The sequence below is a fragment of the Coffea arabica genome, chromosome 7c, assembly GCF_036785885.1.
Source record: "Coffea arabica cultivar ET-39 chromosome 7c, Coffea Arabica ET-39 HiFi, whole genome shotgun sequence".
Lineage (NCBI taxonomy): Eukaryota > Viridiplantae > Streptophyta > Magnoliopsida > Gentianales > Rubiaceae > Coffea > Coffea arabica.
This window is the reverse complement of record NC_092322.1, coordinates 18,158,853-18,186,441: the sequence shown is the minus strand read 5'-3', so window position 1 is coordinate 18,186,441 and position 27,589 is coordinate 18,158,853. Positions and strand designations below refer to the sequence as shown.

At 36.1% G+C, this 27,589-nt stretch overlaps 1 protein-coding gene across 5 annotated transcripts in view; it reads left to right on the top strand.

Annotated features, from left to right (window-relative positions):
* The window catches only part of LOC113699931 (xanthine dehydrogenase 1), a 29,065-nt gene extending 3,159 nt beyond the window's left edge, over positions 1–25,906 (top strand). For 2 of the 5 annotated variants that reach the window (XM_027220278.2, XM_027220279.2), the window contains 12 exons: positions 1,874–1,982; positions 2,313–3,818; positions 5,273–5,515; positions 6,203–6,517; positions 9,811–10,050; positions 10,892–11,176; positions 11,336–11,557; positions 12,228–12,389; positions 15,195–15,329; positions 21,321–21,557; positions 24,203–24,376; positions 25,542–25,906. In XM_027220278.2, coding sequence (XP_027076079.2) covers positions 1,874–1,982; positions 2,313–3,818; positions 5,273–5,515; positions 6,203–6,517; positions 9,811–10,050; positions 10,892–11,176; positions 11,336–11,557; positions 12,228–12,389; positions 15,195–15,329; positions 21,321–21,557; positions 24,203–24,376; positions 25,542–25,784 — 3,871 coding nt within the window. In that variant the 3' untranslated portion in view covers positions 25,785–25,906. Of the gene's footprint in view, positions 1–1,873; positions 1,983–2,312; positions 3,819–5,272; positions 5,516–6,202; positions 6,518–9,810; positions 10,051–10,891; positions 11,177–11,335; positions 11,558–12,227; positions 13,504–15,194; positions 15,330–20,241; positions 20,449–21,320; positions 21,558–24,202; positions 24,377–25,541 lie in introns of those variants that run through there. The other 3 variants (XR_003450472.2, XR_003450473.2, XM_072058363.1) reach the window with 3 other exon arrangements.
* Positions 25,907–27,589: the final 1,683 nt, after the last annotated feature.

Sequence of the window (27,589 nt, the reverse complement as noted above, 5' to 3'; positions counted from 1 at the left end):
AGCTTTAAGCATCAAATAGAGTTTGACTTTGTGCTTCACCCCATAAAATGTTTTTGGCAAAAAAATTGTCTTGAAAGGTATATTGCTCTTTTGGGGGTTTGGTGCACGGTGTTGCATGAATGATTTCCCCTTCACCCTCTGAGGAAAAAATGTGCTATTTGATCATCAATATTTCATGCTTAGGTTCCATCAATTTTGTGCAAGCCCTCCTTGAGTGGACATCATGTATTTCATGTTCCACTTTTTGGACTTCCAACTTGTCACCAGAAGAAATTCTACTATAAGTTTTGACTAGGAGATAAGGATAAGCAAGGCATTAAATTAGGAATACAAAGATTTAATGACTTTTATAACTATTTGGGTGTAGCTTATATTTTGGTTCGGTGTCTTTTGCCATTTAAGTGACTGTTTTCTTCTTCTTTGGGTTCATTTCATAGAGATTGAGGTTTGAAACAAAACGAGTTCCATGGATTTGCCAAAAAACCACATATTGTGATCATGGATCAGAGCAGCGCCCCCCCCCCCCCCCCCCCCCAAACAAAACAAAAAAAAACAAACACTTTTTTCTCACTCGTTTGTCGAACTTCCATTTGACATCAGATGTAAATGCAGTCCACAACATGACCGTACAAAATAGATTGGCATTCTCCACCAGTCTGCGATATTTTCTGGTTATTCTCACATTATAGGATTTTCTTCCTCTTTACCCAATGATTACTCATATTTCCACTTCAATGTAAATAGAAGAGCAAGAGTTCAGTGAGATACTTTGCGAGTGATATGACTCTAGAGCAACTAAAATTATGTATGCAGCCTAACACGAGGTTATCAAAACTCTATTAGCTTGAGAGATAGTTCTCTTGTATTCTTGATTTGTGGAGAGCTTCAAGAAATTAAATTACATCTAGAAAACTTTCATATGCTCTGGATATGATGACATGGAGGAAGGATTTTATTGAATCAAAGGATCCCATCATATAGCTGATTTCTATTCATATTCATGTTTAGCATGTATTTCATTCATTATCTTTTGACGTTTAAATTACTATTTTCTTCTTCTTTGAGTCCATCTCATTGAATTTCAGGTTTCAAGCAAGATTAGCTCCTGATTAAGGTTTTTCATGAATTTGCATAAAAACCCAGAGTTTGGTCATTGACCAATACATTACTTATTCTTTTCACGTTTCTGTCAGTGTCTCATTCAGAAGAAATGCTATCATCCTGTGGTAGTTGTATACAGATTCTATTCCTCATAATTCTACCTTTGCTGATGTGTGGCTTGTTAGATAGGAGCAGAAATTCATGACTTAAATGTGATACGACCATATCTTTCCATAATGTTATATTCTCTCTTTGTAACCGTGTATGGCTTTTACACATACCTTACAAGCAAGGAATTGATTATGCTCTTTTCCAACATTTGATTTTTTTATGTGGATTATGTTATAATTTTTGTGATAAGCCAAAAAATAAATAGCGGTGTGTGATGAGCTGCAAGAATTGTATTTCTTTTGGTTGAATATGCATTTCATACCTGTGAAAACAGTTTAACTTCTAAAAGCAAAATATAAGTACAGAGGCCTAGGGCATTGCCTGTGCATGAAATCACATGAAATTCATTATATTCGTTTTCCATTAGAACTCTTGGGTTACACCCTATTTACAAGGTTTTGCTTCAACTTTTTTGTCCGCCTTTTCCCACTATGAATTTATTTTCTACATGATTTGTGTGTTACGATGTGTGGTGCTCTATTTGTTATTTAATCTTATTTCTCTTGTTGGACTAGCTAATAATTTAAATTCATTTGATGCAAATGTTTCATAGATTGACATCATCTGACATCATTGTTTTTGATCCTCATTAAATTTCTAGGCACCAAGCAATTAATGCGTGTCTGGCTCCTCTATATTCTGTTGAAGGGATGCATGTAATAACAGTGGAGGGTGTTGGGAATTGCAGGCGTGGCCTACATCCTGTCCAGGTTGGTTGCCTAATTTATGCATGCATGATTTGCAACCAGTCATGCGTGTGATTTTTTTTTTTCTTGTCTAGAGAATTATTGAACTATAATGGAGACAAACTTTTTTTAAGTATACTTGTGCAACCATAAAGAAAAAGAAAAGGAAAAATGGATCAGTAATTCCAGAGGTGACAGGATCAGTAATTTGAGATATGAGAGTGGTAGGTTTCCATTAACACCTTTTGGTTTGACGTGGTATTGATTATTTGGAGGTCAATTATAAGTCAGAAACCCTTGGATGCTTTACTTGATTGTGAATTTGGTGTTGTTTCTTCTTTGATTATTTTGCAGGAATCCTTAGCATGTTCTCATGGCTCACAGTGTGGATTTTGCACTCCTGGTTTCATTATGTCCATTTACGCATTGCTACGGTCGTCTCAAGAACCACCAACACTAGAGCAGATTGAAGAAAGCCTTGCTGGAAATCTTTGTCGATGTACAGGTTATAGACCCATTGTTGATGCATTTCGAGTGTTTGCCAAGACTAATGACAGCTTATATGTTAATGGAGCCTTGGAAGGCCATAGTGGTCAGTTTATATGCCCTTCAACTGGAAAGCCATGTTCTTGTGGGTTGAAACCAGGAAATGAAGATGAGAAGCTAAAAACAGATAGGTGCTCTGTTGATGATTATAGTCCAGTCTCCTATAGTGATACTGATGGAACGATATTCACCAACAAAGAGCTTATATTCCCCCCTGAGCTTTTATTGAGAAAACTAACTTATTTATGTCTAACTGGACTAAATGGCCTGAATTGGTATAGGCCTTTGAAGCTTCAGCATGTATTAGACCTAAAAGCAAGACATCCAGATGCAAAATTAGTTGTAGGTAACACTGAGGTAGGTATTGAAATGAGGCTCAAAAGGATGGAATATCGGGCTTTGATATATATTGCACACATCCCTGAACTTAACCAGTTGAGTCTCAATGATGAAGGTATGGAAATAGGTGCTGCTGTTAAACTTTCAGAGCTCATGAAAGTACTGCAAACTGTTTCAGGCAAGCGTCCTCTCTATGAGACTTCATCATGTAGAGCTCTCATTGAGCAGATCAAATGGTTTGCCGGAACACAAATAAGGAATGCTGCATCTATTGGTGGAAATATCTGTACTGCCAGTCCAATATCAGACTTGAATCCTCTTTGGATGGCTGCAGGAGCAAAGTTCTGCATCATTGATGGCAAAGGGAACATTAGAACATGCCTGGCTGAAAAGTTTTTCCTAGGTTATCGCAAGGTGGATATGGCTAGTAGTGAAATCCTGCACTCAGTGTTTTTACCTTGGAATAAGCAATATGAGTTTGTCAAGGAATTTAAGCAAGCTCACCGGAGGGATGATGATATTGCAATTGTTAATGCTGGAATGAGGGTTCTTTTTGAACAGAGGGATACAAAGTGGGTAATTTCTGATGCTTCAATTGTTTATGGTGGTGTAGCTCCTGTTCCCCTTTTTGCATATAAAACAAAACTATTTCTGATTGGAAAGACTTGGAGCAAGGAGCTAATGCAGGATGCTTTGGAAGTTCTACAGGAGGACATTGTGTTGAAAGAAAATGCTCCTGGCGGAATGGTTGAGTTCAGAAAATCTTTAACACTTAGTTTCTTCTTCAAATTTTTCTTGTGGGTATGTCACCACATTGATGGACAAACATCCTGTCCTTCAGGCATTCCATCATCCCATCTCTCAGCCATACAACCATTTCATCGAACATCTGTAACTGGAAGTCAGGACTTTGACATAACAAAACATGGAACTGCTGTAGGGTCTCCTGAAGTCCATCTTTCCTCGAAACTTCAGGCAAGAATTTTCTCAACCTGCACCAAAAAAAATTAAAAAAAGGAAAGCAAAAAGTAAGAGTAGAGGAGAAATCGGATGGTTGATGTTTTAATTGTTAATTTCTTGCATTTACTACTTGCCTGATAGACAGTTGCCAAATTTCATGCATCAGGGGGGGATGGTTGGGGTGGGCAGTAAGGTGGGAGGGGTTGTAAGGAAGAGGTCTTGGGTTCAAGACCTCTCACTTACCAAAAAAAAAAAAAGAATCATGCATCAAACAAGAGCTATATATTGTATCAGCAACTATGGTCAAGTCCGATATCTTTGTGAGAAGACAAAGTTGCATAATATATTACTAGGTCATTGACAGAATTTGTTAGCCTTATTATTGGTTTGCGATTAGATGCTAGCATTTGTTGGTTTTCATGTTGTTTGGCTTTCTTTACTTCAGCATATAATTCGATGCTTCAAATTTACAGGTTTCAGCTAATTTGACCATGTGAACACATGGAACAGCTAATTTTGTTGTTGCTGTCTGCTCTTTAGCTTTCGTTCATCACTGGTGTTAACACTTGGTGAATGGAATAACTATCTGTACTCTGCTTTTGATATGACAGCATAACTTTCTTTTTCATACTCCTGATTTTAGTTAATCTTTAATCTGTCTTTTGTTTTAAAGGCATTTAATCTTTTGTCTTGTAGATTGTGACATATGTTTTTCTATTAACATGGATTTCAACTGCCATGAGCTTGTTGGTGTCATATGAACCTCTATGAAGTAATGAACTTGTTAAAGTTGTAGATGACAAATCACAAAAATTACTGTCCACACAATTTTGAATTTGTGTAAGTTTGATATGAAGGGAAATGCTCGATAACAGTAACTATGATTTTTAACAGCTCTTTTGTATTTATTCCTCTGCATGCATGTTAGAGAAAGAGCCAGCTAAATGGACAAATTGTGACTTAAACATTTTGTGCCATACCCTGTAAAGAGAGCAATTGTCTAGCTAGTTTTATTACCTCATGCGATCATGTAAAGTTTAGTTGGGATGGTTCACATAGTTTATCTAGCTCTATCCGTCCCTGATACCTGTTGTCTTTACTGAAGTGCCATATGCTACACAAGCAGAGGCTTCCTTTAGGGCATGGGGTTTTGGTTGCTACACCAGTGTACACTGGTTTAATTGTTTCATGCATAATGTCATGTTTTCTATCTGCAAGCACAAAGAATCTTCTTGATTTGTTTGGTTGTTTCATTTCTTTGCTGTTAAAAGTTTTGCCTCAGTCATTTGAATTATGTGAATCCACTGCAGTTCCTTTTTGGCAATACTTGCTTATATTTGCTCTATTTTGATGTTTTGAACTAATTAGAAATTTTTGGCGGTAGTTAGGTTAGATTCTTATGCTTGAGTATGGGATTTTTGAAGAAATGAATATTCTGAGGTCTTAGGTGATACTTTAATTGTTTACAGGTTTCAGGAGAGGCAGAATATACTGATGATACCCCAGTGCCTCCCAACAGTTTGTATGCTGCTTTGGTGCTAAGTAAAAAGCCTCATGCACGTATACTGTCTATTGACGATTCTGGAGCCAAGTCTTCACCTGGGTTTGCTGGAATCTTTTTTGCTAAAGATATTCCTGGTAACAATAATATTGGGCCTGTCATTGCAGATGAGGAACTTTTTGCCTCGGAATTTGTCACTTGTGTTGGTCAGGTAGATATTATGTTTTGAAGTTTCTTTTTTCTGTTGTAGATGGATTAAAGTTTTGGTAATCAGCGAGACATAATTGTGTTTTACCAAATAGTTGGACTCTTGTTAAAATATCTGAATGGTCACGTCACTGACAAATCTACAAGTTGTTGCACAGTTAGAGTTTCATTAATGCACGATAAACTCTGACACTTCTTGCCTAAGTCACTAAGTGCTTTTGGAGACATACCCAAAGCAGAGTCAAGCCTTTGTACCTTGGTTAGACTGAGCAATGCAAATCCCTGAATTTTACTAGCTGTAAATAACTAGAACAATCACAGCAATACTGAATAAAGGTGAAGATAGACCATTATTAGCTGGAAAAATATGAACAGGTGATAACTATTAAAACCTTTTAACAAAGATACCTGTCCAGGTGAAGAATATGCAGATGTATTTGTTCAAGAAACCTGATGAAAAAATTGAAGAAGATTATTAATTGAGGTCTCATAACTAGCTTGGGAAGTCTTGCTATGAATATGCAAAGAACTCCAGATACTTGTTATCATAAATTACAAACTCGTGATCATTCATCTGTTATTTGCACCTTTTAAAAATATGTTAATTGAGTTATGGACTCAAAAGGATGCCAGTCTCAAAATTAATTTTGGTATATTTGCTAGTGTCTCAATTGTGTTCTTATCACTTCAGGTAATAGGAGTAGTTGTTGCTGATACACATGAAAATGCAAAAAATGCTGCAAGAAGGGTTCATATTGAGTATGATGAACTGCCAGCTATTTTATCTATGAAAGATGCCATTCACTGTAACAGTTTCCATCCTAATACAGAAAAGTGTTTGAGGAAAGGTGATGTAGATCTGTGTTTTCAATCAGATCAGTGTGATAAAATCATGGAAGGGGAAGTCCAGGTCGGTGGTCAGGAACATTTCTACTTGGAGCCGAATAGCAGCTTAGTATGGACAGTGGATAATGGCAACGAGGTTCATATGGTCTCATCCACCCAAGTACAAAACTCTCACCTCCTTTATATGATCTTACCTTAATTTCCAAGTTCTATATGAGTATAGATTCTAAACACTAGTTAGTATCTATAAATTCCTCTGCAATAGCTGAGGAAGGAAGGCATCAAGGTACAAATGCTTTGATTTTTTTCTTCATCTATATTTCATTAGTGGAGTTCCTTTGGGGGTTCTTTTGTGACTTTTAATATCTAATGTTGTTTTCACACAACATCATTACAGTTGAGAATGATACATGGATTAGTTAGGTAACTTTTGTTGTTGACGGTTTTCTATAATGAGAATGAGAATGATGAAGAGCCCTACCTGCATAAAGGTGCATGAATACATTTTGAACAATTTAGCTGTTAACATCTAACTTCGTATGCATCTGAATTTCGTATGCCAGTAGATGTTTGTGTATAGTAACATTTATTGTATGCGCCAATCCAAAGGAAAGATTAATAGCTGCAGATAGTTTTTTTAGACACTTTGAAGAATTTTTTTGAGTGAGAAAAACAAATGGAAACCCGCAAAATTAGAGGAACACAATGTTTGAATGTGTTAATTATTTGTGTAAGAACAGCATGGAAGATTTTCAATAATGGACACAAAGAAGTGGTTTCTTCGCCCCCCTGCCACCTCTCCCTCCTGTCTATGGCTTCATGCAAGCACTTGCAGAATTTTAACAAGCATACTAGTGCTGGATTTAAGAATCCCATTCTTTATACGGGCACTAAAGTAGATAGACGATCCTGCAGAAAGTACATGTAATTTTTGCATTTTAGAGTTAATACATGCAAACTGACCAGAATGTGCCAATAGCAAGATTTCACCAAGATCTTTTCTTTTCACTTGAATGAAATCAAAGTAGCCTCTCTGTCTCCTTGTTCCTGTAACATAAACATTAAAATTCTTATCTAGCTTTATCATTATTGTGCTGGTTTTGGGAGTCGCATGCCTCATACTGGCGATAAAGTATCGAGAAGATTTTGCCAAGACCACATATGATTCTGGCTTTTTAGAGTTCATTAATATAAAGTTGGCAGAATGTGGCAATAACAAGATTTCACAAGTCCAAAGATAATCTTTTTTTTTTTGTATTCCGTTCTTCTTCTTCTTTCCCAGCTTTAATGAAATTATTGTGCTGGATTTTCGAGTCCCATGCCTCACTGATGCTAAATTATCGAGAAGATTTTTCCAAGGCCACATATGATTCTGTCTTTTTAGAGTTCATAGATGTAAAGTTGGCAGAACGTGGCAATAACAAGATTTCACGAGTCCAAAGATCTGTTATTTTGTTCTGTTCTTCTTCTTTGTCTTTCCCACTTTTAATGAACTGACATTGCAGTCATTTTTTTCCTGGTCTCAGTATAAGCAGTGATCTTGTTGAGTTTTATCATTTCATCATCATAATCAGATAAAGGTATCATTGCTTGTTATGCCTTGAATGAAGCACATGGATGTGTGTTCTCTAATCTCTACAGCCTTTGCTTTAGTGTCAGTTTATAAACTATTTCTCCATTCATTATCTTGTCAGTTAAAACAAAGTAGAAAATGTGATATTGCTTCAGAGTGGGGTAGAACTTGGAGCTTCTGATAAATCAAGATGATGATTGTGATCTTTCTGTTAACAATCTATGGTGTCATGTGTCTCTCACCTGCTCCAGTTGTGTGATTTATTTATTTTTGATGGATCTAAAAATGGGCAACCGCCTTGCTTTCTGCTTATTTCAGCCCTACCTTGCAAATTGCCTACTGCTTCAATGTCTTGTTCTTCTGCTTTTATCACTTTTAGAAGCAGAATGTACCATTCCCCCTTAATTGTTAACTCTTGTTTCTCCAATAGTAAATTATTGAAGTGAATGTAGTTGTCCTTCAGATGGTGTGGGGTTTGCATTTACTAACGCGACTGCATGGTAGACAAGAAAAGGAGACATTGTTGAGGACACAGGCTTTAGTTATTAATGGAAATGAACTTGTCCAGTGTATTTCTGGGGTATCATAACATAACTGGTTGTAAATTTCTTGCATATGCAAGGGATTTAAGTACTTGGAATGCATTTAGTTGGTTCTTCAATGCAGTGCACTTCATTAACAAATGACAATGTTTGGTGATTATATCATTCCATTACGATACACTTTGGAAAGCCGCAGATACGTTATAAAGTTTGTTGCAACTTGCATTTTGTTTTGCTCTTGGCTGGTGGTTTGGAAGATGGCAGTTCTACACCTTTACAGCAGCTCATTTGGTTATGTGATGGGGAGGATGTTGAAAAGTGAAAGTGATGAATATGTATGTTTGGGAGTGTACTGTGATTGGCTCGTTTTGGCTTGCATGATGCTCATATAAAAGAAAATTGACTTACCGATGTTCTTGTGCATTCAAATATCATTCCTGTTCTGCTTCACTCTGCTTTATATATGAAGGTAAAGTAGTTGAGATGAAAAGCATGTAGGAGAAAGATGACACTTGTACAATTGAACGACCATTGCAGTAACCATCAGAGAAGTCTCGTTCGTTCTCTAATGGGACTAATAAAAGCATAACATAACAGGTTGTAAATTTCTTGCATATGCAAGGGATTTAAGTACTTGGAATGTATTTAGTTGGTTCTTCAATGCAGTGCACTTCATTAACAAATGATAATGTTTGGTGATTATATCATACCATTACGATACACTTTGGAAAGCCACAGATACATTATAAAGTTAGTTGCAACTTGCATTTTGTTTTGCTCTTGGCTGGTGGTTTTGGAAGATGACAGTTCTACACCTTTACAACAGCTCATTTGGTTATGTGATGGGGAGGATGTTGAAAAGTGATGAATATGTATGTTTGGGAGTGTACTGTGATTGGCTCGTTTTGGCTTGCATGATGCTCATATAAAAGAAAATTGACTTACCGATGTTCTTGTGCACTCAAATATCATTCCTGTTCTGCTTCCCTCTGCTTTATATATGAAGGTAAAGTAGTTGAGATGAAAAGCATGTAGGAGAAAGATGACACTTGTACAATTGAACGACCATTGCAGTAACCATCAGAGAAGTCTTGTTCATTCTCTAATGGGACTAATAAAATCACCTCATTTTTGTTTCTGTGACCATTTTTAGGCAGAAAATTTTTGGAGTATAAAAACACAGGAGGAAATTGGTAAAGAAAGCCTTTAAATGATGGAAAGCAAAGTTTAATGACTATAGCACTCTCTCTCTCTCTAAATTTGTTTTGTATTTTCATAAAATTTGTTTGTCAGTGCTCTTTCTGGCAGATAGTTGTGACATAAAATTTTCATTTTTAGGCTCCACAAAAGCACCAGAAGTATGTGTCTCACGTTCTTGGACTTCCAATGTCAAAAGTTGTTTGCAAGACAAAGAGAATTGGTGGTGGGTTTGGTGGAAAAGAAACAAGATCAGCTTTCCTTGCTGCTAGTGCTGCAATTGCATCCTATTTGTTAAATCGGCCAGTAAAACTTACTTTGGACCGTGACATTGACATGATGATTACTGGTCAGCGGCACAGCTTTCTTGGAAAGTATAAGGTACTAATTATCTTTCAGAATCAACCACAAGCTTCATTCTATGCCATAAAGTTTTTGTATTTCGATTTTATATTAACTCACCAGTATATGGGGTCCAAGGATTACCATGATGTCAGAGAAATCTTTCTTGTTTGCATCTTTTTCTTCTTTTGATCATGGAATGTAGTTCTACTGGAAATTTATAGAAGATGAGACTGTAGAGCTTTTGACTTAATAAGAAAGTCTAATAAGAACACTATTGTGGTGATAAGTGGGACTTATCCATTAAATTGGAATTTCAAAACATTTGAAGAGTCCGTACATTTATAAGGTATCTTTAGATTTGACTATGACTAATATAAACACTGAGCAAGGAGTGAATAATTGAGTTTAAACTTTCATAAATGACCTAGATTGTTCAGTGAGATGGTGCTGTTGATTACTCTCCATTTCTTCACCACTGATCACTATAAAATTTTCCGAAATTTGGGTAGAAAACTCTTAATACGTCATCAATTGAGTCTTATCAAAAGAAGTATGGGTGATAAATTACAGAGAAATGAGGTCTCCTCCAATGTCTGAAAAAATTTTGTTGGACTATATGGTACATTGTGGATTATTTGGTGGATGATGAATGTGTCAATGAAGTAGGCCAAAGTGGTGCCTAGTTCCTTCTTGTCTCATTTTGGAACTCTATCCTGAGTTCATGTAATTCTTTCTCAAAGGAGACGTATATCAAACCAAATTCTTTTGGATGTAATTGATAAACTTTTTATTACAGTTTTCTTTTATTTCTTTTTTATTTTTTTGACTGAGTTAACTTCATTTTTTCTTCTTATTTTCCTGGAATAATATGGTGTAGGTTGGCTTTACAAACAATGGGAAGGTCCTCGCATTGGATCTTGAAATATACAATAATGGTGGAAATTCACTTGATCTGTCACTTGCTATACTTGAGCGTGCTATGTTCCATTCAGACAATGTCTATGAGATACCAAATGTCAGAATTAATGGAAGGGTCTGCTATACTAATTTTCCTAGTAACACGGCTTTCAGAGGATTTGGTGGCCCACAAGGCATGCTGATTACTGAAAACTGGGTTCAGAGAATTGCTATGGAATTGAAGAAAAGCCCAGAAGAAATCAGGGTATACCTTCCGATTTCACGAATTTAGATGCTTAGTAATGATTATTGCAGCTTTGAGTGAAGATGTCATTATTGGGAATGGAAAGGCATTTATCAATGAACTTTTCTACGTATTGAACGTCATACAAAACTTACGTGTGTCTATTTTTTCTTCTTTTAGGAAATAAATTTTCAGAGAGAAGGATCAGTATTGCATTATGGACAAAAGATAGAGCACTTCACCTTGGACCGTATCTGGAATGAGTTGAAGACATCTTGTGATCTTTATAACGCTCGCAAAGAAGTTGATCAGTTCAATAGTAATAATCGATGGAAGAAACGTGGAATTGCTCTAATTCCTACGAAGTTTGGCATTTCTTTCACTACAAAGTTTATGAACCAGGTTGGTGTTGCATTGGACTTTAATCTGGTTGCAGCCTTCTTAGTATTTACAATCGGACATGCAGACCAGCCTTCTGTCCAGATAATTTAATTGTGGCCTTATTAGCAGTCTTATTTCTCCTTGTTATTTGCTGCTAAAAGTGAACGTTATTGTCCAGACTTATAGGGCCTGTTCTCAACTGATTTTTTGAACCTGCTTTTAGCTTCTGATTTTACAATATCAGTTATGTGATGTTCTCAGTTGCTTTTTCTATCAACCTTTGGCTTTTGTAAAGCTAAAAAAAAGCCAAAAGTAGAAGCTACAAGATACCTGCATTTTGGATTCTGATTTTGTCCTTTCAAATGTCAGCTTTTACAAAAATCAGAATCAGTTGAGAACAGGCTCATATGGAGCTGCCTTGCACCTTTATCTAAGAATTCTGAGAAGGGCTTGAAGGCTGTATAATCATATAAAAGAATTTGATTCTGGGACACCTTAGATGTTTTTTCTTTAGCACAATCATTCCTGTTTCTTCTGAAACTTTGAACTGGAAATGAGATCTTTTGTTGTCAATTTTTTTGGGTCTGTCGTGTAACTGGAGTTGCCTTGGTTCAGCTTATTTCAAAATGATTTTCTTTCTGAAAAAATACTACATGAGTACTTGATATGAGGTTCTCCTAAATGGCTACAGGCTGGTGCCCTTGTTCAAGTCTATACTGACGGAACTGTTTTAGTAACGCATGGGGGCGTTGAAATGGGGCAAGGGTTGCATACAAAGGTTGCTCAAATTGCAGCTTCTTCCTTTAATATTCCTCTGAGTTCAGTGTTCATCTCAGAGACGAGTACTGACAAGGTATTGCCATACTAATTACTTCTACATTTGGATACTCTCATATGCTTTTAAAGAACTGTTGCCATATTGATTTACTGTTGCCTCCAGTTCTTACCAAGGTGTTTGACTAATTTGAATTGACAGTGGTCTTTATTTGGTTGTTAACTTCAAGTCTGGCAATCAAGATTGAAGCAACACTACTTCTGCCTCCAATTTGTTCAGTCAGTAAACTTCAAAAACATGTCTTATATGGAGCTACTGACAAAACAAAGCTTAAGTAGCAAAATTGAACAAATAAACTATGTTTGTGGTCCCCAAAAATGATAGAACTCTTGGCTTTGGGCCTTAGTAGTGCTTATGGTCTGAGTACTAAAAAGCTTACATCCAATGAAAATTCCAACATGGTTTCCTAATTCTGCATTGTTCTCCCCTGTTTGGTGAATACTTGAAGTCAACATCTATAGTGCGGGAGTATCACAATTAATGATCTTTACCTGTCTGTTGCATCTGATTATGGACATCTTGGATATGAGTGGTCTGTGCTTCTATCACCAAGATAGGGTCATTGAAATCTGGCTTCTCAATCTTTTCCCAAGACTTCAATGAAAAAGTGAGTAGTTGGAACAAATAATAGGGACTTCTTTAGATCTCATTCCAAAAGTCAATGAACAACACCAAATTAATATTGCTTGATTTTGCAATGGCATCTTTTAGGTTTTCCCTTACTGTATTGCCTTCAAAAGTTGCTTTTTCAACCTCTACTTTCATCAGAAGATCTTTCATTCAAGTATAATCTTCACTGAGTTTTCATGAAGAGCAGTGTCTTGAGATTATATGATAATATTCTGTGTAAATTGCTGAAGAACAGTTTTGCTGAAGCTTCACAAACTTCAACTATCTCATTAGAAATTGCTGAGAACTGGATTACCCTTGTTGGAGCTTTAGATTCAACATCAGCAACAGATATACCTGATTTTCTGACTCTAGTGGCAGTATTAGTATCAGATCCTGTTTTTCCAGCTCTTGTTAAATGAATGATGAGGATTCTTGAAGCATCAAAAGTTTATCATGCTTCTCTGATCCATCTTTAAAAGCATGGTTGATTTCTTCCTGCTCTGGCAAGGATGAATTTAAGGTTTGGATTTCTTCAGCCTCGTAAGATGGCTTGGTTGTCCTAGTATAACATGATGGCTTTGTTGTTCTTAATGTAACATCAGCTTCCCTGGGCTGTGGCCAAGGACATCCATACATCTCATTCTGGCATAACTAATGTTTTTATTTGTGTGGATAACCTTAAAATAGCTGTAGTTGGATTGGGTTATTCAGTATGAAGTCCATTAAGTGCTCTTTTTTTTTACTTGAATTTCTTCATTTCCAACGTTCCATGACTCAAGTACTGATTTACCTTGACAGCTTTGCTCAAAAAGCATCCTTTAGTTGATAAAAGCTTCTTTTCCTGCAACTGCTTCATAATTTCATGCTACAGACCAGCTTTTTATGTATTAATTGTTTTTTGAGGACTTGCAACAACTGAATGTTGAACAAACAGCTCAAGAAACTTAAGCACATAATCAATAACTAATATGTTTCCTTGCTCCAAAACATTATGTTGTCTCAAAAGTTGAGACAAGTCCAAATCTATTTGTTTAAGTTTTGTTTTATCTGCTTTTATGATAGCCATGATATAAAAAATGATGCAGTTTTTCTTAATGAGTTTGAAGACCAAATCCGACTTAAAAATAAATAGAAACGGAATAAAAGAAATGTAGGAATCACATCTAGGTTTTACTACTGTGTTACCATTAATTGCTTGAGTCCTGATGAACTTTGAATTTGATAAGTGCAATTCTAATAAGTATTATTGACGACTTGGAATTCCACTTTTGGAGTTCGAAAGTTGGAGTCAAGTTATGCTCCTAGAATACATGCTTTTTTTTTTTAGTGCCTTATCAGACAATTTCACATAATTATTTATCTAAATGTTGATTTTTTGAATAGTTTATCTAGAAAATTGCATCAAAAGTGATTTTTCTGATATGATCTAGAGAACCATTTCATGAGTATTGAACTTTGTCACTTCTAAGTACCCAAAGAACCTTACGCCCAGCCTTCTGCATTTAGATTGCGTAGAATTCTATGATACCCAATTATTCCTCGTTCTGGAACAGCTCAGAATCTAGGTAACCTTGGGAATGACTTTTGGTAAACGTAATGAGTCCCTCATAAGAGACTGGTATCATACAAAATATGGAAACCAATGTTTCATTTCTGCCAAAAGTTCCTTCTTCACTGATTTTTATCTCCTGTTGTAGAGGTGGTGTATATTGTATGCAGCTACTAGTTGATTTTACATCACAATGAAGTAATTTCCTGTGTACTTCAGTTTGCCGTTTAAATAAAAGTGCTTTACTCCTAAGCATTTGGCTAGAAGACTGGTCTTGCAAAAGAAAAGCTGGAAGTATTAAGATTGATCGAGCAACTAAACTATGAGCCTGGGCCCCAAAAGACAAAACTCTTGGACTTGGGCCTTGAAGAACTTAGGTTACAATGAAAACAAAACTGGAGATTGAACTTATGAATTGCCAGCAGATATCCATTTTCATCTCCATTTGCAGCTGCTGTAGACATGTTATATATTAGTCTTAAGGCTCAAAATTGATTGACATCAAAGCCAATAGGAAGTCATGTTCATTGGGTTGAATTATAATTTTGTATCATCAGTTCTTTAGACTGATTGAACTTATCCAGTTTCTTTTGTTTCACTTTGGCATGTGCATGTATTGTTGAATCTGATTGCTGATTTCATTGATGGCTATATATTACTAGGTTCCAAATGCAACTCCAACAGCAGCTTCTGCAAGTTCTGATATGTATGGTGCTGCAGTTCTGGATGCTTGTGAACAAATAAATGTTAGGATGAAGCCCATTGCATCAACACGTAACTATAGCTCTTTTGCTGAGGTACTTGCTACACTATGAAACATTTTTATTTGTGCACTCTGCTTTCATTGTATTTGGCTTATTCTGCTTGCTGATCTCTGTTCGGTGGGTCATAATATTCTTTATAACAAAAAGATAAAGAGCATGTTTGGATAGGAAATTGTTTGGAAAAATTATTTGAAATAGCACTCTAGCACTTCTTGTAATGTGATGTATGTGAGATAAAAAGATGGTTGGGAAGATAAAAAGGTGTTTGAAAAACGTGTTTATGATGCAAGCAAAAAATATTTTGGCAAATAAGATCATATCTAAACAGTTTCAAAGCCTTTCATATACCATTACTGGCGGAACATTAAGTGTGTTTGGATTCAGATGATTTGAAAAAAAATAATTTGCTTCACAAATTTCAATCACCTATTTATCTCACATACATCACATCATAAAAAGTGCTACAGTAATTATCTCAAATAAATCATTCAAATAAACTCCTATCCAAACAAACTCATGTCTAAACAGTTTCAAAGACTTTCATATATCATTACTGGTGGAAAAGAAATTTTATGCCAAATAGACTTTCATAACAGTTTCATATACAATTTTTGGATGACAAGCAACCCAAATAGTGTAAGAGCAGTTATTAGTCTGAATCTTCAAAATAAAGCAGAACTCCTGGGAAAAGAAAATGTTCCACACTAACTGATTCAGGTCCATAAGCACCCCTAGTGGTACAAAAAGAGTGGTTGTGGTGAGACTTAGATACCCTTCCAGAAATTTTAATTTGCTAGTGCCTCGTTAAATTTCTGTCTGTCAATCAAAAATTGCTGGTGCTCATCTTATTCTCTCTGGCTCTCCAATGTTAGGAGACTCAAATGATAAATCTTGTTGAAGTTTCCCCATTAAGAGACGAATGCCCAGAATACAATATGCCGTTTTATATTTTGATGCTGTTAACAGGTATTTTGGGAGAAAAGCATCTAGTTCCCGTATTATGAGTGACCAACTAGTATTTATAGGAGTACAAACCTAACAAACTATTTACAAGAATACCCTTACTAATTTATTATCTACAAGAATACTTATATTCTCTTAACACTTCCCCTCAAGTTGGAGCATATATATCATAAGCACCTAACTTGTTACAAATGTATTTCACCCTAGAGCCCCCTAAACTCTTGGTAAACACATCAGCCAATTGATCTACAGACGGTACATGAGATGTCTTGATGACCCCGTCAAGCAATTTCTCTCGAATGAAATGACAATCAACTTCAATATGTTTTGTCCTTTCATGAAACACTGGATTAGACGCAATATGAACAGGCGCCTGATTATCGCACACTAAATTCATAGGCTGTTTATGCTCAAACCCAAGTTCCAGTAACATGTTCTTCAACCAAACCAACTCACACACAGTGTGAGGCATAGCGCGGTATTCAGATTCTGCACTTGATCTGGATACAACTGTTTGCTTCTTACTCTTCCACGACACTAAATTACCACCAACAAACACACAATATCTTGTAGTCGATCTTCGATTTGAGGCAGAACCAGTCCAATCTGCATCACTATATCCTTCAATATCAGTGTGTCCATGATTTTGATAAATCAACCCTTTTCCAGGAGCATTCTTAAGATACCTGAGAATCCGTATAACAGCATCCCAATGACTAGTACGAGGGGTATCAAGAAATTGACTCACAACACTCACTACAAACGAAATGTCAGGTCTCGTTACAGTGAGATAATTTAATTTACCCATAAGTCTTCGATATTGCTTAGGATCATCAAGTAATGCACCTTGATCTCCTGCTAATTTCACATTGGGATCCATAGGAGTATCCACAGGTCGGCAACCTAATATCCCAACTTCACTCAACATATCGAGTACATATTTTCTTTGACATAAATAAATCCCATATTTAGACCAACCTACCTCAATACCCAGAAAATATTGTAGATGACCTAAATCCTTTGTCTGAAAGTTTGCCTGCAGATTGGATTTAAGTTTCTGGATCCCCACAACATCATCACCTGTAATCACAATGTCATCCACATAAACAACTAACAAAATTTTACCCGCATTAGAATGCCGATAAAATACAGAGTGATCTACTTCACATTTTGTCAGACCGAACTCCATGACAACACTACTAAACCGGCCAAACCAAGCCCTCGGAGACTGTTTCAATCCATATAAGGGTTTTTCAAACGACAAACCAACCTCGGATTCTCCCCCTGAACAACAAATCCAGGAGGTTGTTCCATATACACCTCTTCTTCCAAATCTCCATGCAGAAATGCATTTTTCACATCCAACTGATGCAATGGCCAATTATAAGTTGCTGCCAAAGAGATAAGAAGACGAACAGAGGTAATCTTTGCAACAGGAGAAAATGTTTCTAAGTAGTCTACTCCATACACCTGAGTAAATCCTCTAGCTACCAGACGAGCCTTCAATCTATCAATAGAACCATTAGGCTGCACTTTTATAGTGTACACCCATTTACAACCAACAACAGGCTTACCTGAAGGACGAGGGACAAGATCCCAAGTACCATTTTGTTCCAAAGCAGACATCTCTTCTTGCATAGCTAATCTCCAACCAGGGTGATTAAGAGTATAGGTAATAGACTTAGGAATGGAGATAGAATCAAGGGAAGCAACAAAAGAAGAATATGACATAGAGAGACGAGAATAAGAAACAAAATTAGAAATAGGATGGGAAGTACAATGTCTCTTACCTTTGCGTAAAGCAATAGGAAGATCTAACTCAGAGGAGGGCGTCCTAACTGGATTTGAAGATTGAGAGTTAATTGGTGAAGTGCGTGGCATATCAGGAACTTTCTCAACCATGGAACGACGAGAGTAAACTTGAAAATGAGGACGAGATAATCGAGCTATGGAATCTGGTGGACTAGATAACTCAGGTAATAAAAGGGAAGGGACTGGTAAAACAGGAGAGGAAAAAGAGGGACATTGGTCTAACTCACAAGACATACTTTGTTTGATAAAATATGGAGTGGATTCAAAGAAAGTAACATCAGCACAAGTAAAAAATCGATTTAAAACTGGACTATAACATCTATACCCTTTTTGCGCTCGTGCGTATCCTAAGAAAATACACTTAATAGCACGAGAATCTAATTTATCTACCCCGGGAGCAAGCTGGTGAACAAAACACACACATCTAAAAATACGAGGAGGCAATTTAAACACAGGTTCATGAGGAAAAAGAATAGAGTGAGGTAATTGATCTCCAAGAATATTAGATGGCATGCGATTAATTAAATAACATGCAGTTAGAACTGCATCACTCCAAAATTGTTTGGGCACATTCATGTGCAACAACAGTGTTCAAGCAATTTCGATTAAATGTCCAATTTTTCTTTCAGCAACTCCATTCTGTTGTGGAGTGTGAGGACAAGAGGACTGATGAATAATACCAGACTTAGTCATAAAGATATTAAAAGGAGTGAAAAAATATTCTTTCGCATTATCATTGCGAAGTATACGTACAGGCACACCAAATTGATTCTTTATTTCTGTAAAAAATGCACAAAAAATGGAATATAATTCTGAACGATTTTTCATTAAATAAAGCCATGTAACTCTGGAAAAATCATCAATAAAGACTACAAAATATTTAAAACCTAACTTTGAAGTGACTTGACTAGGATCCCAAACATCAGAATGAACTAACAAAAAGGGTTTAGAAACCCGTTTATTGACTCTAGGAGCAAAAGAAACACGATGATGCTTTCCTAACTGACAAGACTCACATTCTAACGAAGATAATTGACTCAAAGTAGGAACCAACTTTTTCAAATTTTGTAAAGACGGATGACCTAAACGACAGTGAATTTCAAGAGAAGAAACAGTAGCAGGACATGCTATCGGACCATTGAAGTTGAGAAAGTAAAGACCATTATGCTCATGCCCTCCACCAATCGTCCTCTTTGTCTTCAAATCCTAAATGACAACAGAATCAGGAGAAAATGTAACTGTACACTGTAAAAATTTAGTGAGCTTACTAACAGACATTAGATTAAAGGGCAAATTGGGTACGTAAAGAACAGAAGACAGCGGAAGTGATGGATTAATTTCTATAGTGCCTAGTCCTTTAACTTTAGTGGTAGATCCATCAGCTAAAATAACATGAGGAAAGGGAGTAAACTCTTGAAAATTAGAAAAAATTTTAGAGGTACCTGACATATGATCAGTAGCCCCGGAATCAATAATCCATGAGTCATTACCTTTTTGTGCTAAAGAAGCAAAGGGAAGAGATGCGTGATTTGTAACCTGGTACTGTAGGAATTTAACATAATCTTCCTCAGATATAGTAACAGTCTTCTGGGACCCATGTACTGAAAAACTCGATTCAATTTGATCAGTGGTAATCGCATTAACAAACCTTTCAACCATGACGAATAGCACGTCAAATCAAAGACAGGGTCAAAACTCGAGATGACAGTGACGTGTGAACAGTAAGCCGTAAACAGTGCTGCGCCGTGAACAGTAACGCGTGAACAGTACTGCGCCGTGAACAGTACGCGTGAACAGTGTCGGGATGAACAGTGCGCTGAACAGTACTTTTGACTAGATGTTTAACCCTAACCCTAGGATTTTTGCTCTGATACCATGTTAACAGGTATTTTGAGAGAAAAACATCTAGTCACCGTATTATGAGTGATCAACTAGTATTTATAGGAGTACAAATCTAACAAACTATTTACAAGAATACCCTTACTAATTTATTATCTACAAGAATACTTATATTCTCTTAACAGATGCGATATACTTCTCTGCTTATGTACAGAGGGGAAAACAGAAGAAGTTCGATGTGTAGTGATTTTCCTTATACTTTGCCTCATAAAAAAAGAGCTCATGTGCAGTTGCTGGAAGGTCCATATTCATTAACAGCTCCTGTTTGCAGGCCTTTGGTCATCTATACGAACCTGATGTGCACAGAAAATCTAAGCATCAAAGGCATATATGAAAAAAAGGGTTGTTATCCTATATAAGAGGCTCAAAGAAAAAAAGTGTTCCTTTCTTATTTTCTATTTCCTCTTCCACCCCTATTTGGTCTTCTTTGTCACCTTCGATGACAGCCATCGCATCAACGACCACCACCACCAACAACCCACCACCATGGCCACCAAACCAACAATTATCAACATTCCAAAGCATCAGTACCACACCGGTGAGGAGCAGTAAAAGAAAAGAAAGACAGAAGCAGGAGGGGAGGGTAGTAGATCCGAGAAACAATTGCTGAATGGGGGTGGGTGAAGAAATTAGAAGGCAATGCAGACTGCAGTTGAAAGTAAGGTCTCCAGAGAAATTTGGGGGAGGGCCGCAGGGGCAGAGAGAAGAAGTAGGATTGCCAGCATTAGGCTGAGTGGGTTTAGGCGAATGGTTATATTGTCAGAACAGGAAGGGGGTGGAATAGCACTGGGGCAACAGAGGAAGAAGGTTATGAGTGTCCTAATTCTCAGTTTTTTAAGTTTTCAGTGCTAGGCGCACTGTGAACTGATAGAGTATCATTATTCTGTGAAAAAAATTTTCAGCAGTTTATAGCAGAGGAAAAGTTGTTTTATGTCTGCTCTTTATTTTACCACTTATACATACAACCTGGAGAGATCTTTGTTTTTTTTTCTGATATTATTAGTATTGCGCATATCTAAGGCCATAATGTGCTTCGGTCTGGATTTTCTGCACTGTTTTACTTTTTGAGATAGTTTCCCAATATAAGTTTGCTTCAATATGCTGCAATATATTTCATGTTCATATTGGATTGCAGCATGTGAATTCGAATAAGAAAGTTTTTTGAGTTGTAATTTTAGTTCCATCTTTAAGAGGATTTTGGGTTTTCTCCTCGGGTTGTGACTTTAGCTTTTCTGCCTGCTTTTTGGAGCTGGATAAAAAGGGGAAAATGAGAATTTTAACACTGTTTTTGTTTCACTGAGCAGCTAATATTATATGTGACTGACTTTATGTGGGCTGAATTTTTATCAGCTTGCAAATGCCTGCTACATGGAGAGAATTGACTTGTCTGCCCATGGGTTTTTTATTACACCTGATATTGGCTTTGATTGGAAAACTGGTCAAGGGATTCCATTCAGGTACTTCACCTATGGAGCTGCTTTTGCTGAAGTTGAAATTGACACGTTGACAGGAGATTTCCACACTACAAAAGCAGACGTTACCTTGGATTTGGGGTTTTCCCTCAATCCTGCAATTGATGTTGGGCAGGTTATTCCCTCATCAACCCCTCTATTATATTTTATTGCATCCAATGCTAGATTTTTGTGCACTTTTAACTGCAGAGAGTAATCGTGATCAGATGGTGGTATGTCATAGCTTCTGTTCTTGGTACCAATGTTTTTGTGTCAAATCCACACTGATGTGTCTCAGTATGTGTACTAATTCTTATTCTTTTGGTGGTGTTTGTAAAGAGATATTGTAGATAGGCTCACCAGAATCGCTTAAAGTGGAAACAGTTAATTCATGAAAGTTGAATAATTGTCTGGATCTGAATACAAAAAAATAAATAAACAAATAAAAACAAACACCTTTAACATCTCAAAATCTAACTATGGGGATTAAATAAACATCAATTCAAAGCTTTCAACCTATGATAATTTTAAGCTGCAAACATTGCCATTCTGCCAAGGTTCATGGCCAAAAAAAAAAAAGATGGTTTAGACTTTGCTTCTTTGAGCTTTATGTCTTGCAGTCTATCTAAACCACATTTTTCCAAACCTCGAATGGAAGTCTAAAGCAACTACCTGTTGCTTAAATGTTTCTTCCTATAGTGCATGGAATATGTTTTTGAACTGTAATAGAAATTTAAATTCATATATTTCACTCATGAGGGCCTGTTCTCAACTGATTTTTTGGACCTGCTTTTGGCTTCTGATTTTACAAAATCAATAATGTAATGTTCTTAACATGTTTTTTAAAGATTTTGGCTTTCTATAATCTGACAAAGGACAAGCAGAAGCTAAAAGATAACTGCTTTTTGGTTTCTGATTTTGGCTTCTAAAAATCAGCTTTCACAAAAATCTGAATCAGTTGAGATCAGGCCCCAAGTCAATTGGACTTTGGTTTAATGAATTCTACCTGCTTTCTGTGCTTTTGGTTTGAATGAGCTTCATGCTGTTGCTTATGTTATATGCAGCTTTTCTAGTAAATTTTATTGGCTGTTCCACTATAATGTGACTTTTAGCTCATTCATAATTGATGCATCATCATATTTTGACAGAGATTAGACCAATTTTAGGAGGAATCAGTTCTATACAAAAGAGAAAAATTCCGTCTGCTGTTGTCTTTTTTGGCATTGCCTTTTATATGCCATTCACACTTTTGACATGCTTGGTCATTAAAATATTCACAGTACTGCCTCAACATTTCATTGTCTCAAGCTGAATGTCCATTGTCCAATATGTGACAAAATAGCAATTATCTCTTGTTCAAGGCTTGGCTGTTTGTAGATATTTTTCTCTTGTTGACAAAACAAATATATTCGTCTTCCTGTTTCATTGTTAACTTCTTGAATATTGTATGTTAATCTTTAATTGGAGTTCATGACTTGGAAGTATGTTAGATGGAAGAGAAGACAAGAATTGTCAATGACGAAGAATAGCCTGTGGATATGGCTTTGATTTTGTTTGAGAGAAATTGCTCAAGCAGTACAACCCATGTATAGTGTGTCGACCAATTTGGATATATATTTGCTGTTGGGGTTGAGAGTAAAATATAACTCCTACGTCAATTATGGAAATCAGGAACGCATTTATATATCCATCAATGGGTTAAGTAGCAGATGCGAATATGGGGGGTTCCGCATCATGGCCATTGCAGTTTGGGTGCTGTAGCTAGTGGGCAAAATAAAGGAGCTTATGATGCACAGCCTTCAACTTAGAGTGCATTGCTACTAGAATATAAGAATCGCTGTAATTGTAAATCTAACTAATTGATAGGGGAGCAGTCAGCCACTTTAAATCAACTAGTGTTCTCCCAAATACTTCTACAGGAATTATCTTTTTAACAAATTATTGTGTTTATGTGGAATTTTCAATGATTTTCAGGATGCCTCAGATGCTTTGGCCAACTTGATGCAGTTCAAGTTGATGTATATTCAATTGAGAAATTTGGTCAAGGTTTTGGTAATTTTGTGGTGCATATTGACACAAAGTGCTTATTAGATGAGCTAGGTTCACTAGTCAGCCATTTTGACAAATAGGAAGAGTATGTGCCTATGGTTATATTCGGGTTGAGAGGTGGCCACAAATATTTGCAATCTCCAGTTAATAGTGTAAAGTTCCTTCTTCCTTGGGCCTAAGGGAGGATGGCATCCCGTGATCAATCCTTGGAGTGCTTGCCGTTACATTTATGAACTGCCTTTTTCCCATTGTTCTGATTTTATCCACATTTTAACATACATTTCCCTAGCATACTCTTGCCAGGGCCACACTGAAATCCGAGAAGTAAACTTGTGTTTGATTCATTATGATGTTCATCCAGAGAGGGATCTATTTGTTGACAGTTGATTTTCTGTAGTTAATTGCTTTTTAGAAGCTTAGTATAAGACTAGCACCAGTGAAGGGTTAGCTATTAAGCTTTTACCTGAGAACCTGAGACTTTTAACTGTCCATGAGAGTTTTGGTGCATAATGATATTGTAATATAGATCTGAGACAGCAGTGATAATGATTGTACAAGAAGAACAAAATCCGTGAAAGAGAGGTGAATGTGAGATCCCTGAATAATTCCCTGTATCCAACTGAATATTATATGACAAATAAACTGATGACCTTAGTTCCCTTAAGATCTCTAAAACTATCTCTCCTTGCGTTCATGAAGAAATAATATCTGATTTTGGATATGAGCATGCAGATTGAAGGAGCATTCATACAAGGTCTTGGATGGGCAGCATTGGAAGAGTTGAAATGGGGAGATCCTGCACACAGGTGGATTCCAGCTGGCTTCTTATACACTTGTGGTCCTGGAAATTACAAAATTCCCTCTGTCAATGATGTGCCCCTTAAATTCAACATTTCTCTTTTGAAGGTAATCATGCTACTATCTTTTTGATATCTATTGTTGTACGCTTGTAAGATGCATTTGATGGATGTCAAATTCCTAATATTGTCGGTTCGATGATAATCTGATTTAGTAATTGATATTTACCACTTATTGAACTCACTTTAGTTGATGAATGTGATTTTTTATCATGATATATGTCAGCAATTAGTTGGAATTCGAATAACATCCTTTTACGTAGTAGCAGCATGCACACCTACATTGAAATTTATGTAGAGTCTTTGCAGGGTTATGGTTAAAAAATGTGTCATTGAATAGCGGTATGGTCATAGAAGGCAATATTTTATCATTAATAAGAGCATATAAGGTCCTTAGAAAGTTAGGTAAACCTTATCAATACTTGTTTCTTGGCTTGTGCATAGGCTCTAAAATGGTTTATTTTCCTTTTTGGTTGCTTTTTTGGTTTTGGTTTGGATGATTTTAATTCTTACATTCTGTTTTTGGTAAAGGTGGAAACAATAAATTCCGTTATCCATTTTACATTTCAATCTACTTAAAAAAGAGTGTTCACAAGTTGAATGTGGTACATATTGTCACGCAATCTGTTGGTACCTAATTGACTTTCGTGCTTGCAACAAAATATATCTTAATTTGGCCGAACAGAATCGAGCATTAGCAATGCATTTTCTTGTGCAAACTAAATCAATTTTCTTAAGGAGAGGTGAAGCTCTATGCTATGGGTGAGCACTATTTCTCTAATAATAGCTGCACCGGATGCTAATCAGAAGTATGGAAAACTTTGAACATATTTATTATACAACTTTCAATTCTCTGTCTTCTTGTTCCAGAAGCAATATTCTTAGCTTCTAAACAGAAATTGCTAGATTTTGGTGAAAGAGAATTTAGTTCAGCTAATTTCCTAGGAGCAAGTCTAAAAAGGAAATTTGGGAACCTGGAAATATAAGAGCTGGTAAAGTGAAGCAGCTAAAATGTTGCATTTCCCTGATTTATAAGCAGTCTGTAGTGTAGACTAAAGTAAACAGTATTATGTGCATTTTCCAGGTAACTATGTTCTTTGTCAAGGTGAATTCTGTCTAGAGATTATATCTTTGCGCAAAGTTTTTCTTGGGGAAATATTTCTCTCTTTAATGCTGTTTCATTTGCTTACCTCTTTTCTTGTATGCTATATAAGGGTGCTCCAAATGCTAAGGCCATCCATTCATCTAAAGCTGTGGGGGAACCTCCATTCTTTCTTGCCTCAGCAGTCCTTTTTGCTATAAAAGATGCTATAGTTTCAGCAAGAGCAGAAGTAGGTTGTAGTGACTGGTTTCCTCTAGACAATCCAGCGACACCTGAACGCATCCGGATGGCTTGTCCTGATGAATTCACTAAAGCATTTGTAGACTCGGATTTCCGCCCGAAGCTCAGCATTTGATAAAAACTTACCCTGTATTTATTGTAAGAATCATACTTGTACATCTTTGTGTGACTATTGTAGCTATGTAATTCCAACTCTGAAAAGTGAAAGCAATTAAAAAAAAAAAATTTGTTGTATTATGGTATTGGTTTAAAATGTTGTATCATGGTATTGGTTAAGTAATGAGGTTGCGAGGCATCAATAATTGTGCTATTCCTACTCATTATTTGTGCTATGAAATTCCAATGAAGAAAATAATGTCAAATCTTTGTTGTGAATCAGCTGCTCAAATATGGTTTTGAGCACTGAATTTGAGAATTGCTCTAGGAGGAATGTATTTATGCGGTGCTAATGATTTCTTGACTATCTTTGTAGCTCCAGAATGTTTGAGTTTATGGTCCTACCTATTATTTGGATACATCAAGAAAGATGTACGGTTTAATGTGGCTATTATATATAATATTTACTCATTGGTGGTGCTAGCTCTTCTGAAGTCATTTTTCATGCAGATTTGGTTTTTTTTTTTTTTCTATTTTTCTCCCTTCTTTGGGGTTATTGTACAGGAGTACATTTTGTTTGTGATAATTGTGTACAGGTGCTAAAAGGTGCACTCCGAAACATCCCAACTGACCGAGAAATAAAATTTGGTTTATCTGCATCAGGGAAGAAGATGTACAATTGCTATGGAGACCAGGTTAATTCGATGAATATTGCTGCACATTCAATTGGGTTATCTTTTAATAATTTGATGTCAAAGTCGATATTTTTAGGAAATTGACTTTTGAAAATTGATGCAAGTCCTTTTTGTTTTTCGGGAAATTGACTTCTTTGCTACAACTTTTATCTCTTTTTTGTCTCGTTACATCTTTGCTGTCATCCAAAACAACTCGAGTTTGAGTTAACCAAGTCAAACTCGAACTCGGGGTCAAGTTTAAAAATACTCTACTCGTTAACTAGCAAGTCGTCCCGATTATATATATATATATATATATTTTTTTTTTTTTTATGTTATATTTAATAGTACAATTACATATATATTCTTAATATTTTATTATTATTTGTTAAGAAAATTTATTATTTTATTTATTTTTTAAAAATAAAATTATTTTATTATTTTTTTTAAGCTCAAACTCGACTCGAATTTGAGTCGAGCTCGAAATTTACATCAAGATGTCATCGAGTTCGAGTTTAAGTTCAAGTTCGAGTTGCATAAAATTAAGTTAAGATTCGACTTAATTAAGTCAAATCTCGACTCGATTCAATTTATTTGCACTCAAACACGACTACAATTTTCAATTTGGGACTCACATTAATCATTTTGAGATCACTACTTCCTACAACTCATATTCACCATACTTAAAGTCCTTGTGTGAGTTTTTCCAAATGGTCAATTTTAGCGTATGAGTTCTTGAAAAACGAAAACAATTGAGTTTGAGGTTTAAAAAAAATGATAAAAGTTCCACTTTCGCGCTCCACTAGTCCACTTGATGCATCTTTGGTTCTTACAATTGATTCTCACTGTTCTTTAGGCAACTGCTCGACTCTTTTGTCGAAAACAAGCGAGAGTCCAGTTTTTATTGTACAAGTGTCGACAATAAAATTTTAATTTCTTTTATTTAATTAAGGTTAGGTTAATTAATCTATCTTGTTCTGAGCGGGGATAGCATGTTTCTTCTTCGTGTCCACAGAGTTTTGAACAATCAATATTATTTCGTGGCATTTCGTATATGAGCTTCTTCTTTTTTTTTTTTTGAAATATCTTTGAGCTTCTTCTTTTTTTTTTTTTTTTTTTTGTCAGCAACGATACATTTGTATAACTTACT